At 38.2% G+C, this 15,873-nt stretch overlaps 1 protein-coding gene across 2 annotated transcripts in view; it reads right to left on the bottom strand.

Moving 5' to 3' along the window:
- TMEM182 (transmembrane protein 182) overlaps positions 1-15,873 on the bottom strand; it is an 80,359-nt gene that overhangs the window by 56,758 nt on the left and 7,728 nt on the right. Inside the window, exon 1 of one of the 2 annotated variants that reach the window (XM_082747168.1) lies at positions 149-453. The exons of the other annotated variant lie outside the window; for it this stretch is intronic. Within the exon in view, the coding sequence (XP_082603294.1) occupies positions 149-280 (132 nt within the window). The 5' untranslated portion in view covers positions 281-453. Of the gene's footprint in view, positions 1-148; positions 454-15,873 lie in introns of those variants that run through there. 2 annotated transcript variants of the gene reach the window in all.

Raw genomic sequence — 15,873 nt, 5'->3', positions numbered from 1 at the left:
ATGTATTTCATCCCAAATAGTAATGGTAATAGCTTTCTACCTATCTCTTCTGTGAAGAAATAGGCACTCCACTACTAATCTCTGATTTCAAGAGGAAGGCTATCCTCATTTCTACCAAGTACATCAGTATTTGGAAGAAGAAACGCACATTCTGTTCACCTGAACACTTCCCCACTTCAGTTGCAAGAAGCCAATAATCCGATCCAAAGGCCACCAAAAAGAGTAAAACCCCCAAAGCACCAAAGAGAGCTCCAAAGAAGATGGCAATATTTAGTCTCATTTTCAAGGCAGTGGTTTCCCTTTAAACAAAATAAAAAGTTAAAAATGACAGACACTTAGATTCTCAATTAAAAAAAGAAAACAAAAGAAAAGAAGAAGAAAGATTTTTTGAGTAAGCAGAATCTTCTTGAGAAGCCTCTCCTAGCTCATGTTGTGGTGGCTTCTCACTTGCACCCTGTGGGTGGATTTGTGTTCCCTTTGCTCTCCCCTGGAGGGACTCCAGCCCAGCAGCTGAGAATGGCCAGCTATTTTAGGATACTGATTGAGGAGCTGTCTCTCTCCCATGGGGATCAAAAAATAGCTGACCTTCCCTTGACTGTAGAGAGGAGCATCAGGAGCTGGTTAGAATGACCATTATTGCTGTTGGGTAATCCATAGAAGTGGAAAGACGATGCAGTGGTATGAAGTCATTGGCAGTATTGGTCCACCATCTTAAGTGTCTGAACAAGCCTCTCTTAGTCTAGAATGACCATTACAACCCCAAAGCCAAAGACACTTAAGGCTCTCTTTGAATATAGATAAATAACAGCTATAAGAAACCACAAAGAGTTCTCTTGAGTACAAGTGAAGTTGTAATTAATTTCTTAATTCCTTTTTGATACTTTTGGGATACAAAATAATCTGTGTAGTCTAATTGAATATGTAACACAAAGTAGAGTCTAGATTTATAAACTAGACAAATGTATACTTAGAAGATCAATAATAAAGTAACAAACTATTTAAAGTATAAAAAAGTACTTTCATGCTACATATGTTTTCACGTAAAAACAGCATTTTCTACCACAGCTCCCAGATCTTGTACAAGTTGCTTAAACAACCATCCCCAACATAGACAGGTTAAAAAAAAAAAGTCTCAAAATACATTGTTTTGTGGATTAAGATGAGAGAAGCTAGTCTACCCTTTCTTTTGTTCCCTTCGTTTTAAACAGCTGATTTCCTCATGTGTCATACTTGATTCTTATACAAACCACCTAATGAATCGATACTTTCTTCATGCTTTGTCTTCTACAGTTGTTCTCTTTTCGTGTCTGAATATGTCAGACAGTATGTTTAAGTATTTTAAAATTTGTACTATCTCTATGGCTACTGGGTTGTTTTTTTTTAAATATATATTCTCAACAATAACATGAGTTTCTGCATCTTCTGAAGAGGCATCAGCTCTACCAACTTCCTTCACCAATTCTTCTGCTGGTCTGGGACAAATCCTCAAATATGGATTTGGCGAAGGCAAGAAATGACTCTTCAGTTAGGATGTAAGGCCTTGGCCAGTTCCAACTAAACACAGTGGAGGGGCCCAAAGGTCACGAATGGAATTCTAAGTCACAGAATTGGTGGCTATGAGGGTTAAATGGAATTTAACAGTTGACCTGAGCTGTCCTAATGTTCAAATCTCTTTTGTAAGACACCCATGACATCAAGTCATGACATTTCTAGTTGTCTATATTGAAGGACATCATTAATGTTCATACAACCAAAATCTTTTCCCCTAAAGTTTCCAAGATTAACCCTATTCAGTCCTCTGAGATTTCACAACACAAGTGTACAATCCTGTCATGACACAGAATTTTCTGATATTTTGAAGAAGCAGTCATTTCATGCCTCCGCAAACCACAAATGCCACTGGACCCCTACATGTAGATCTTGTCTTTTCTAAGCTAAACTTCCTATTCCTTTAGAATAGAAATTTATTTAGAATTTATTCCTATTCCTTAGACTGGCACAACTCCAAATCTCCTTACTGTTCTGGTTCTTTGCTACAATTTTCAAGTATTCAGTTTAACTGAGGCATAGTAAAATATTCTGCATAGAGTTTAACACCTTATCACTATCACCTTTCTGATTTGGAGGCTACGATAAGCAGAGTAATGGTCTCCCCATTACTCTGGCCACACCCTAGTCCTAACTGTAATCACATAATCTGTGAATAGGTTACTCTTTATGGCCGTATCTTGGATTATACAGGTAGATCCAATATAACCATATCAATCTTTAAAAGAAAAGTAGAGAATCACTTCTAACAGAATGGTCAAAGAAAGAAATGTGACAAGAAAAAGGGTCAGAAATTTCCCAGTTTGAAGGTGCCACAAGCCAAGTAATGTGGATGGCTTCTAGGTCATGGAAGAGGAAAAGAACACAGATTCACTTGAAAGCCTCCCTGAGGAAAAAACAGCATTACCAACACCTTGATTTGGGGGGTTGCTGACCTCTGGAACTGTAATGACAATAAATTTGTATTGCTACAAGCCACTAACTTTTTATCAATTTGTTACAGCAACAGTGAGAAACTAATACAGATGCTATTCCATAATTAATGTTATATCAGATCAAATTAAGGGATTTTGGGGGGGTTGAAGAAGAAAATACTCTTGAAGAAGTGCTTATTGAGAACTTGTGAGGGTCCAGGCATTTTGCAAGATATTAAGGTTACAGTACATAGGCCCTGACCTGGAAGAGTTCATGTCCCAGTGGAAAAAATGATTCATTAGAATGAAGCACACAGACATTGTAATAATGAGCTTCTGGCCGACCTAGACACATTCTCCTGCTCCCCACCCACCCTTATCCCAAGACTGGTGTGGCTGTGTGGTTGTGGTTGTGGTTGTAGGCACCGACACTGTTCTTTGGAGAGGAGGAGGGATTTTTTCAGGAAGGTTTTATTTTATTTAATCACAAAGGTTTATATGCATTATCACTAAATCTTTAACACACAAATTCACAAACATACAAACAATTAGATTTTTAAAATAAGCAGAAAGGAACATAGAATTTTGTTATTATTATAATTCATCTCAATTTTGGTCTTTGTCATGCACAAAAAATCATCTTTCTGACTAGAATGAATGAATGAATAACAATGAATAACATTTTCTTACCATTTATGGTTTATCCAAAACTTGTATAATCATTGTTACAAAAATACGTTTATTAAGTCATTTATTTGGTAACCAATCTAATTAATTCCACCGCTCATTTGTACACGTTAATTTGATAACACAGAGTAGTTCTGACATCATGAAACTGAACTCCTTTAGCTCCATTATCCCCAGTACTTATCACAGTGCTTGACACACAACAGGCACTAAAATAAATAAACAAATAAATAAATAAATAAATAAAATCAATTTGTATTAGGACTCTTGGCTGAGATGCAAATACATGACCTTCTGAGCTATCCAACTGGCAATCCACCCCAGAAGAAATGGCCCTGGTCTGGCATGTCCCGTTCTTTGTGAAACTTGGAAGAATGGATTTGGCAGGCGGGGGGTGGAGGGGGCGACGGGGAGGGGAGGGGCGTGTGTGCTTCCTCTGCAGATGCTCACACACCACCTTTTTGAGAATCCCCATCAGACTCCGAGAAATGAAATGGAATTTGCCATCCAAGGGTCAAAAAGTGTCTCTCTTTTTTAGAAAAGCAGACCCTTCGCCTGTCGTTTGCAACTCCTCTAATTTTGCATGATTCCTAAAATATTTCTAACAGCTATTCAGCATCTCTTCCTCAGATTCCCTCGGCAGCCTGAACAATTACCTATGTACCAGGAAGATGGCTAAAAGGCTGCTGGGTTCTTATCGTCTGTACGGATTTGAGCAGAGGGTCTCTTTATCCCTTCACACTCCTTTCTAGTGAAAGGCCATGAGATGAGGAGAGACAGACATATTGAGGCACCAACCTCAACTCATAATAATCCCATAATAAAGCATCTCCATTGCCTATCCTTTCTGTGAATATTGAATCTATTTTTATGTTGATATGATTATCACACTGAATCTGCAAGGCCACAAGCATAAGCACGTGGGAGAGCTTGACTGTCAAAAATGAGAAGCTGATATTCATGAGCATCTACCAAGTAGCAGACACAAACCTAAGCACATTAAATATCTTGACTATGAGTTAGTCTACAATAGGCAAAATATGAAATAACCACTTTCTCTGTGGGCATTCACGCTCTTGGGCAAGGATCTTAGCATCTAAAAGTGTTCTTGGTGGCAGGAAGTAAAGATGCTCTCATTCACATGAACATGGCCAGAGGCAAACCAAAAGCGATCTGCATGCAGTCTCACCACCAAAGGCAATTCACAATAATTCATGGGTGATGTTTCTATGTGTATACCCTAAACATTAGCCCATAGCTTTGTTACAACTTTCAGTTATTCTCTGTGCTCCAAAGACTAAATGAGGAGGCAAGGCAGCTGAGTGAAGGCTTTGGACTTGTTCTCCAAATACAATACACCTGGGCACAAGCACAGGACCTGCAAGGACAGCTCCGTTCCCTGAGTTCTCCCCAACTGTCAGTCTTTTAGAATGAGAATTTCATTGAATTAAGAAGAGTAAGAATTTTCTTTCATAGATAGTGATCATGGGCAAGTCATTCAAATCTCTTAAGCTTCAGTTTCTTATATGGAAAATAGGAACAATACTTGAGAGGATAATTGGGGTATTAGGTAAGAGGACGAGTGTCAAATGTGTTGGTACGTAATCTACATTAGGTTTCTCTTCTATCTTGCCTTCAGCTGAAGATCAGGTTTTGATGGAAAAAAAATTAACAATCATAATATAAAATAAAACTCCCTGAGATAGCATTCCAGATAGGACTCGGATTTATTTCAACAGACTAACCTCTCACCAAGCGCCTCCAGTACTCCCCACGCCCACATACATTGTCCTTCTTAGGCCACCAGCAACATCTCCCCCAGCCCTTTCCTTTTCTGCTCCCTTCTCATTAGAAGTCTCTTCTCTTCCATGATGAACTCTTCACTAACCCACTCAACAAATAGCCACCAAGTCCCTACTATGTGCTACATGTTCTTCTAGGTGTTGAGTACCAGCAGCAATCCCCAAGGAGACTGTATTATACAACCTCTAACACTTTTCCCTATCTGTTTAATTACACTCTTGCTCTTCTATAGACACTTTTTTGAAGCATGTCTTGGGAAAACTTGGATCAAGAAATGTATGCTCGATGAACAAATTAATAATATATAAACCAGGGGTGCCTGAGTGGCTCAGTCATTCAGCGTCTGCCTTCTTCGGCTCAGGTCATGATCCCAGGTCCTGGGATCGAGCCCCACATCAGGCCCCCTGCTCATTGGGAAGCCTGCTTCTCCCTCTCCCTCTGCCACCCCCCTGCTTGTGTTCCCACTCTTGCTGTGTTTCTGTCAAATAAATTTTAAAAAATCTTTTTAAAAAATCATATATAAACACTAAATGAAATCTCCATATAAAGTTTGCTACACTGTTCTTCTAAATGTTATCAAGAATGTTGGTCCCTGCAACCACAGTGTCTTTTTATGAAGACCAAGAGGAAATTTCTGAATGCTAAAAGAAGTTCTGTTTTCACAGATGAATACTGTGATTTTTTAACCTTAGAGATACTGTAAATCTTTATTCATTTAATACATATTTATCACATGCCTATTCTAAGACATATTGCTGTGTCCCAGAATGGTGACAATGAATAAACGGTGCTCTCTAACCTCAGTGAGCTTATATTCTCATGGCCCTGAGAGTGCTTCTCTTCTAACCTGGGTACTTAAAAAGCTCAAAGCCAAGATGTACAAAGGTGATGTCCCAGCTTCCCACTCTTTCCCCTACCATCCTTCCTTAGTTTTCTTCCTGTGTGACCCTGATTTTCTCTCCCACATATACTTGTTTAACCTTTTATTTTACATATGCTTACGTAAGCTGCTCCAAGTACTTTTGAAAACAACATAAAGACTTAACAATGAAGCAAACAAATTTAGATGCGTTGTGAAATCAGGTAGTAGAAGGCATAACCCACCAAACTAAGAAAGCTGGTCTGGTTTTGTTGCCTTCTGAAAGCTCCATGAACTCTTCAGTCATCCCTGCCGTTCTGCTCTCATCCTGATCATTTCTACTATCATCATTCCATTGGGAGATCCTCCTGACTTCCTGGAAATAACTTTGTTTTTAGAATCTTTTGTCACATAGAGAAATTGTGACAAAAATGTTTTTAGGTTTTCTTTTTTTAATTAAAAAGAAGTTTAAAAATCAATCTTCTAAAACCTAGATTAAATGAAGATCATTAGCACCATATTACCACCAAGATAGTGTGGTAAATTTCCTTCATGCTTTCTTCAAGTTAAATAAAACTTGACAACCAAAGTCTTCATGACCGTAAACAACAAGAGGCTTTGATTATTTTAATCCAGTGTCTTTTTTTTTTTTAGTTAACTGTGTTTTTTAATTGGTAAATACACTGAAACTTAGCAGAAATCCCAAGTCATGTTTAATTTGTGAGTGATAATGAGCAAAACATTCGTTTTACCAAAGTCATAATTTCCAATCCTGATACTGCAATAGTCTTAATTCTCTCAAAATACCACATTAAGCTAAACATTCTCAAAATGAAATTAATTTTAATTCATTTCAGTTTTTAAAAATTCAAGAATAACAATACCCAGGACCTAACAGTACTGAACAAATTTATAAACAAACATAGGCATAAGTCAGAAATACTGTAAGTTTGGTTCCAGAGCACAGCAATGAAGCAAACAAATATCACAATAAGGCCAGTCAAGTGGACTTTTTGGTTTCCTAGTGCACATAAAAGTCATGAGTTTATATTCTCACAACACTGAGAGTGCTTCTCTTTTTCACTATACTGTAGTCTTGTAAGTGTACAAAAGCATCATGTCTAAAAATACAATGGGTATATCTTAATTAAAATATTTTATTACTAAAAAATGTGAACCATTATCTGAGCTTCAATGAGTGGTTATCTTTTTGGTGATTGGAGAGTCTTGCCTCCATGTTGATGGTTACACACTGATCAGGGTGGTGGTTGCTAAAGGCAATTTTTAAAAATAAGACAATAATGAAGTTTGCAATCTGGGTTGATTCTTCCTCTCACAAATGATTTCTGTAGCAAGTGATGGTGTTTGACAGTATTTTACCCACTGTAGAAGCTCTTTCAAAATTGGAGTCCCTCTTCTCCACCTGTGGCTATTGCTTTATCAACTAAGTGTATGTTATATCCTAAATCCTTTGCTGTCATTTCAACAATCTTCACAGCGTCTTCACCAGGAGTGGATTCCATCTCAAAACCATTGCTTTGCTCATCCATAAGAAGTAACTCCTCATCCATCAGAGTTTTATCATGAGATTGCAGCAATTCAAGTATAATAATAATGATGAAAAACTTTGAAATACTGTAAGAATTACCAAAATCTGATACAAAGACATGAGTGAGCAAATACTGTTGGGAAAATGGCACCAACAGATTTGCTCAATGTCAGGCTGCCACAAAGTGCCAATTTGTAAAAAACCAACTAACCAACCAACCAACCAACCATCCCATGCAGTATCTGCGAAGCACAACACAGTGTCCTGCAATAAAACGAGGTCTGCCTATACAGAATCAAACTCTCACAAGCTTCTATAGACGGACAATCCATTTTCCAGAAAACTCGAATTTTTTTTTTTTTTGGAGATTTTTTTGGGTTGGATTCTTTTTTGTCATGGAATAATATATTATAGATCCAAAGTACTTATCTGCCATTCCAACATCTCTGACAACCGAAAGCTGTTGGCAAAACAAACCTAATTGGCATAGGGATGGTGTATATAAATTATAGTGTAAATTTTCTTGTATTTTATTGCATAAGTATGAATGCATTTGATTAGAAGGCTCCCCCAGATTACATTGGAGGTGTTACATAATATAAGGCATATTGCTTTTCCAAAATCCCCAAGATTATGACTCTAAACACATCTGGCCTGGGGTTACAGGTAAGAGACTCTGCTCTCATAGTCTTAAATATAAGACAATAGACTGCATCATGACCCTAAACTTCAGTTGCTTCCCTATGATCATTATTGAAACAAGATTTTACTGCCAATGAAACACTGTCATCTGTCTCTGTGACTCTACTGACTTCTTTTTTTGGGGGGTGGGGGGAGATATAGAGAAGGAGTGATGGGGAAGGATAGAGGGAGAGAGAGAATCCTAGGCAAGTTCCATGCCCAGTGTGGAGCCTGATGGGCTCAATCTCAGGACACTGAGATCATGACTTGAGCAGAAATCAAGAGTTGGGGGGCACCTAGGTGACTCAGTTTGTTAAACATCTGCCTTCAGGTCAGGTCATGATCCTGGGGTCCTAGGATCAAGCCCCACATTGGACTCCCTGCTCAGCAGGAAGTCTTCTTCTTCCTTTGCCTGATGCTCCCCTGCTTTTTTTTTTTCTCTCTCTCTCTCTCCCTCTCCCTCTGTCAAGTAAATAAATAAAATCTTTAAAAAAGAAAGAAATCAAGAGTTGGACGCTCAATGTACTGAGCTACCCAAGCACCCCTCTACTAACCTTTTTAAATTTTATTTTTTTATGCTGGTTTTGGTTCTGTGTGTGTTCATCCCCACTACCTTCCACATCCACCAATGTGACAACAGGACCACGTCCTGTAGTTTTAAAGGTTTAGATTTAAAGACTTTCTCTTTTTGTAGATTATTTAAAGGCTTTCTCATCTTATAGGTAGTACAGAACAACAAACTCTATGTGGGTGATTAGTGGTTCTGTTTTTGTTTACTGCCACATCCCTAACACCTACCAGGACTTGAGGTAGGTGGGCAGGAAAATTTTAGCTGATCAAGTAAGTTATCATATGGAATTGAACTGAACTGGGTTGAACACTGCCATCTGCTGGCCACAGATAAAATTTGCATACTATGGTACACCATGGTCGGTGGTTCCGATTTTTTTTTAATTTATTTTTTATTTATTTTTAGCATATTCATTATTTTTTCACCACACCCAGTGCTCCATGCAATCCGTGCCCTCTATATTACCCACCACCTGGTACCCCAACCTCCCACCCCCCGACACTTCAAACCCCTCAGATTGTTTTTTAGAGTCCATAGTCTCTCATGGTTCATCTCCCCTTCCAATTTCCCCCAACTTCCTTCTCCTACATAACACAAATATTGGAGTACAAAGATTTGCTATTTTCACAGTATTTGATACAGCAAATCAAGATGACACCACCAAAGTATCAAGACCCTGATAAGTAGCTCACACTGAACACAACTTCAGGAAGATCCACCGGTTCATTCACCTCATTAATTTATCCTCCATTAAATTGATGGCTCCTTACACAAGTAAGTCACACAAAGCTTACATTAACATCCTTTACTTTGAAAAAGAGTTCACTATGTAGCTCCAGATTAAATTCCATAAAGAGCTCAATTAGTGAACTTAAGTACATCAACTCCTGAAAGAGGTGAAAAATTAGAATTTATTTGTCAAAAAACACCCACCTTTATTTGTAATCAAAACACAGTAAGACATTTCAGAGGCAAAACTGAGGACCAAAGGGGAATTTTTTTTGATACATACAACTAGAAATCAAACATATGTAACTTAGCAGAAGCTATCTATCATATAAATACACATCTTAAAGGATTGCTATTTTGATTTAATTCATTCACCACGTTGTTAGTTGCGATTCTCTCTTGAAGGTGCATGCTGCACTCCATGTGCCAGAAACCTGTGAATGAAAACATTCCCCTCTCCTGTCCCTTGGTTGTGAAAGTGCTTTTCATGTGTCATAACCTGAATTTTAACAGAGAGAAAGATATTTTAACTCTTGGCTCTGGGATGTGTTGCCTTTTCTTTCCATACCTTTGCCACTGGGTCTTCTTTATCAGTAAAGATAAAGATGGACTTTTAATTCCCACCTCAGATGACTTTCCCAAAGCAAGACGCTCAAATAGGTTCAGTGTCTGCGAGCCAGTTCTGGTTATGTACCCCAAAGGAAAGACAATCCGATCCACAGGTTGGAGTGCAATGCACGGAGACACATCCATGTGACCTTCATGCTACCACGTCTCCAAGAGGAGAAAATAGTTGGGATTGCGCTGGTGTGAAAAATCCAGTCAGAAGCTGTCCAGAGTGGCCACTGTCTGCAGAACTGTTGAACATGCTGGTAGTTTCTACAGAGAGGGCTGCACAACTTCTCTTCATGTTTTCCCTCAGCCAAGTCTTTTAAGTTCTAAGTTCTGTTAATTTAATTACATATACAGTATGGAGTAAGCACTTGAAAATCAGGACATATCAGGATACTCAAATAACACAACAGCTAAATAACAAAAATGACAAAGAAACGAAATAGTAACACCCAGCAGTACATAGCACTCACTTTGCTCTAAGCACTCTTCTAAGTGCTTTGCTTCACAATAACACACTACAATAAGTCCATGATTTCCCCTATTTTATCAGTAAGTAAACTAAGGTAATTCTGTATCTCTCTGTGGCATGGTTTCTTATTATGCTGATTTGTGTGCCCCACCTCCACCAAATTCATACATTGAATCTCTAACCCCCACTGTGGCTATATTTGGACACAGGGCCTATTAGGACTTAATTAAGATAAAATAAGGTCATAAGCTTAGGTGGGACCCTAATATTTTACTCCAGAACATAGAACGTAAGCCAAGAATTAGATGCTCTGTGAAGATTTCAGTTCAACATCCATTGTCAAAGAATTACAGCAATATTAAAAAAAAAAAAAGTAATAAGTTCCCTTTTCACCTTGGAAGTGTAGAGCACTGGAAAGAATTTTATCTCCACTTTTCCTCAAATGAAAGGTTAGACAAACTTCACATGAATCATTCTTCTTGAACACATGAGAGAATTGAGGTGTAAGTTAAACAACCAACCAGCTTGGGTCTCTGAGGAAAAACAAGTACATGTAAGAAGAAAAAGGACCCAAGCATTTGTTAACCTATAGTGGACGAAGCTGAGTGACATACAAGGTCCTAAGAATATTCAACTAAAAATTCCTTATGAATTGCTATCGGCCAAGTGTGGCTAGGATGAATCCTACAGGTCCCACACAGAGCGATCTGCACCAACTTATTCATGTCAACAAACCCTACTAGGTTTTTACACAGACTAGTGAGAATCTTGACCACCTCTGACCTCAATAACACCTGCGTGCATAGAAAAATAGCCACTGCCAAACTCTACTGAACTGCCTCCCCTCTGGAACAAAAGCCTTAATCTGCACGGAGAAGAAAAGCACAATGTCCACTAGGGCACTCATTGGTGAAAACCCTTTGTAGCTGACAAAGACACAAGGATTTTTTCTTAAAAAAAAAAAAAAAAAAAAAAGCAAGAAAGAAGGGGAGGGACAAAGGAAGGAAGGAAGGAACTTTTCCCCAAGAGAAACAGGAATAAGCACACAGCATGAAGAATACGTTAGAGCAGTAAGGATATTCTGTACAATACTCTAGTGGTGGATAGATGTCATGTATTTGTCCAAACCCACCAACTGTACAACACAAAATGAAACCATGGTCTTTGTGACAGTGGTGGTTCAATTTAAGTTCACTGATTATAACAAATATACCACTATGGCACAGGATGTTGATAATCAGGGAAACTGCATGCCTGGAGGCAGGGGATATATAGGAACTCTATGCTTTCCACTTACTTTTTCCTGTGAACCTAAAACCAATATGAAAAATAAAGTCTATTCATAAAAACCTCTCTCCCAGAGCACCTGGGTGGCTCAGTCTGTCAAGTGTCCAACTCTTGATTTCAGCTCAGGTCATGGTCTCAGGGTCATGAGATCAAGCCCCACAATGGGCTCCACACTGAGCATGGAGCCTGCTTAAGATTCTCTCTCTCTCTGTCCTTCCCATTCCTGCTCATGTGTCTTCTCTCTCTCTCTCAATAAACAAAACAAAAAAAAAAAAACAAAAATAACTCCTCCTAAGTTGGCAACCAGAACATGTGGTGCCAGGCACAGTACTACAACCGGATGAGAATGTGAACACTTCTGAAAGGCCCTATCGCCAAGCCTCAGATTCACAGTACCTGGCTAAAACATACTTGGCACATACTGGCAGTCTACATGTCAATGTACATGCCAGCCACCAATATACTGACGTGAGTCCAATAGAAATAACAGGGGACTACAACTCGGACCTGCAAGAGAAAGACTGTCTCTGAGGGGCAGCATGAAGTCAGCCAAGAGAGAAGCAGATGTTATGGAAAACACTCTAGCAAACCACCTGAAACATAAAGTGTCTCTAGAGCAGTGTTTCCTAACTCGGGCACTACTGACATTATGTACTGGATAATTCTCTTATTGATGCTCTCCTGTGAGGTGCAGGATATTTAGCAGTATCTCTGTTCTCTACTCACCAGCGATGCTAGAAGCACACTCCCAGTTATGGCAATCAGAAGTATGCTGGGCAGTCTCAAATGTCCCCGAAGGGGCAAAATCACCCTCAGCTGAGAACCCCTGCACTCTAAAAACATCAAGCCTACGGCGCACTGAGAATAACCATCACGGTAATCACTGAGCGTAGCTGGGCAACAACAAATTTCAAGCTCAGTCCAACTCCTGACTAGATTAGCACATACCCTCATGCTGAAGGATCAGCAGAAGGAAAGTTATGCTTACCTCTAAATATATAAGCAAAATGTACGTATATATTTTTATTTTTCTGACTAACTAGTGTTCTCTAGAATATGCCGAGTTTTCGACAAACTATTACAGAACATGAGAGAAGCAAGAAAAAAAAAATAGAGCCTGACTTGTGATCTCTGTCAAATAAATAAATAAAATATTTAAAACAATAGAACCTGAGTTTTACTTCAGGAATGGCAGCTTGCAGAGCTTCATGGACATGTTCCCTAATAACACAAGCATAACTGGTAAAATCTATTATTTACTTTTAAAAAATATTTAATTTACTTATTTGACAGAGAGAGAGCACAAGTAGGCAGAGTAGCAGGTAGAGGGAGAGGGAGAAACGGGCTCTCTGCTGAGCAGGGAGCCTGATGCGGGGCCCTGATCCCAGGATGCTGGGATTATCACCTGAGCTGAAGGCAGAGGCCTAACCAACTGAGCCACCCAGGTGCCCCCCCACTTTTTTTTTTTTAAGATTTCATTTATTTATTTGATAGAGAGATAGAGAGCATAAAGGTAAAAGCTATTTCAAACACCCAACCATTTAAAGTCTAAGGAAGTTGTCCTAAAGGCATACACAAAATGTAGAAACATTGAGCCAAAAAGTCTACTAAAAATTTGATAAAAAACAGCAAGCGCTTTTGACATTTAAGCCATGGCCCACTCTCTCCCCACCCCTTTCTCACGAAATATAGAAAAAATTAATTCACTATGGATCAAAGACCAAAATTTAAGAGCTAAACTATAAAATTTTTAGAAAAAAACATGGGCATATGACTATGGATTAGGCAATGTGTTTTTGGATATCACAACAAAAACACAAGCAAACAAGAGAAAAAAAACCAGACTGGACATCCTCAAAGTTAAAACTATTGTTCATCAAAGAATACTATCAGAAAGTGAAAAGATAACCTGCAGAATGGGAGAGATATTAGTAATTCACATATCTGCTTAGAGATTTGCATCTAGAATATATAAAGAATTTTTATAACTTGATAACAAAAAGAAAACTCAATTTAAAAATGGGCAAAGTATCTGAACAGACATTTCTCCAAAGAATACATGCATTGCAAATGGAAAATATGCACATAAAAGATGCTCAATAGTATTAGCCATCAGCAGAAGTAAATCCACACAACTACCATTAGATAATAAGTATTGATGAGGATATGGAAACATTAGAACACACATCCCCTGCTGGTGGGAATATAAAATTGTATAGCTACTTTTGAAAACAGTTTGATCATGAGCTGAGCCGAAGGCGGACACTTAACCAACTGAGCCACGCAGGCACCCCAGAAACCATCTGGTATTAATGAACTCCTCTATGGTCACCAGGTGGATGACTTTCTGACCTGCTGGCAAAAATCTTCATGTGCTTTCTGATGGTCTCTGTCCCCCTAAGCCTTCTGACTAAGCATGGCTCACCACTCTCTCTACTGTTCCCATTAACAACTATTCAGAGGCGCCTAGGTGGCTCAGTCGGTTAAAGTGTCTGCCTTGGGCTCAGATCATAGCCCAGGGTCTTGGAATCTAGCCCCACATTGGGTTCCCTGCTCAGTGGGGAGACTGCTTCTCCCTTCCCCCCTGCTTGTGCTCTCTCTCTTGCTATTTTGCTCTCTTACAAATAAACAAATGAAATCTTTAAAAAAAGAATAATGGAAAATATATCTACACAAAAATTTGTATACAAATGTTCATAGCAGTATTATATCCACAATATCCCCAAATTGGAAATAACCCAAATGATATTAACCAATGAATGAATAGATAAATAAAATATGAAATATCCTCACAATGAATGTTATTAGCACCCATGTTACAATAGGTTGAACCTTGACATCAATATGGCAATAAAAATAGGTCATAAAGGAACACATATTGCACAATTCTATTTATTATGAAACGTCCAGAATAGGCAAATATAGAGACAGAAAAAAGATTACTGACTTCCTAGGGCTTAGGAAGGTTGGGGGGCTGCTGGGTGATAGCTAAATGTTCAGGTTATCTTTTTCAAGTGACTAAAATACTCTAAAATTGATTGTGGTGATGGCTGCACAACCTCATGAGTATTCAAAAAACTTATGAATTGTACATGTTAAATAGGTGAATGGTATAATATAAATCACACCTCAACAATGTTGTTTTTTAAAAAAAGAGGGGTGCCTGGCTGGCTCAGTTGGAAGAGAATGTTACTCTTGATCTTGGGATTGCAAGTTTGAGTCCCACATTAGGGACAGAGATTACCTAATTGAATAAAACTTGAAAAAATAAAAAGAAAGAAAAAGCAGAGTCTAAAGAGACTGTATTGAAGCTATCATAATACGGAGTTAAAACAACTAATAAATGTTAAAGACCATAATGGAAAAGGTAGACAACATTTAAGACTTGATATGTATCTTTAGCAGAGATATGTAAACAATAAGAATCAAATGCAAATTCTGGACACAAAAACACAGTAACAGCAATGAAGACAGCCTTTATCAAAGTCATCAGCAAACTAAACAAAGCCAAGGAAAGAATCAGTGAACTTGAAGATAGATCAATAGAGATTACCCAAGGTGAAATGCAAAAAATAAATAAATAAATAAATAAATAAATAAATAAAGAGAACACACCATTCAAAATTGGATGGGCAGTAATAAATGGGGTAAAGTATGTATCACTGGAGTCCCTGCAGAAGACAGAAAATGGAACAGAAGAAATACTTTAAGGAATATGGCTATGGAATACACCAAACAGAACCAAGTAACTCAGGAAATATTAAGTAATACTAATACCAAAATAGGAAGAAAAAAAAGTAGGTCTATCATATGCAAACTGCTGAACACCAAAGACAAAGATAAAAATCTTAAAGGCAGCCAAGGAAAAAAACTCAAATTACCCATAGAGGAAAAAGAGTTATAGCAAGACTTTTCATTAGATAACATGACAGAAGATGATGGAGTGAAATGCTTTAAGTGCTGGAAAAAGTAAAACCCACATGCCATTCCAGAATTCTATACCCTTTAAAATGAAGGAAAATCAAGGCTAGTCATACAATAAAAAGAGAATTCACTGCCAGCACATCTACACTTTAAGAATTGTTAAAGGAAGTTCTTTGGGAAGAAGGACCGTGATACATATTAGAAAACTTGGTCCCAAAGAAAGAAATTAAAATTGTT

Source organism: Mustela nivalis, assembly GCF_964662115.1.
Source record: "Mustela nivalis genome assembly, chromosome: 8".
NCBI classification, from domain to species: Eukaryota; Metazoa; Chordata; class Mammalia; order Carnivora; family Mustelidae; genus Mustela; species Mustela nivalis.
Note: the sequence above shows the minus strand (reverse complement) of the source record. Positions and strands in the feature narration are given on the sequence as shown.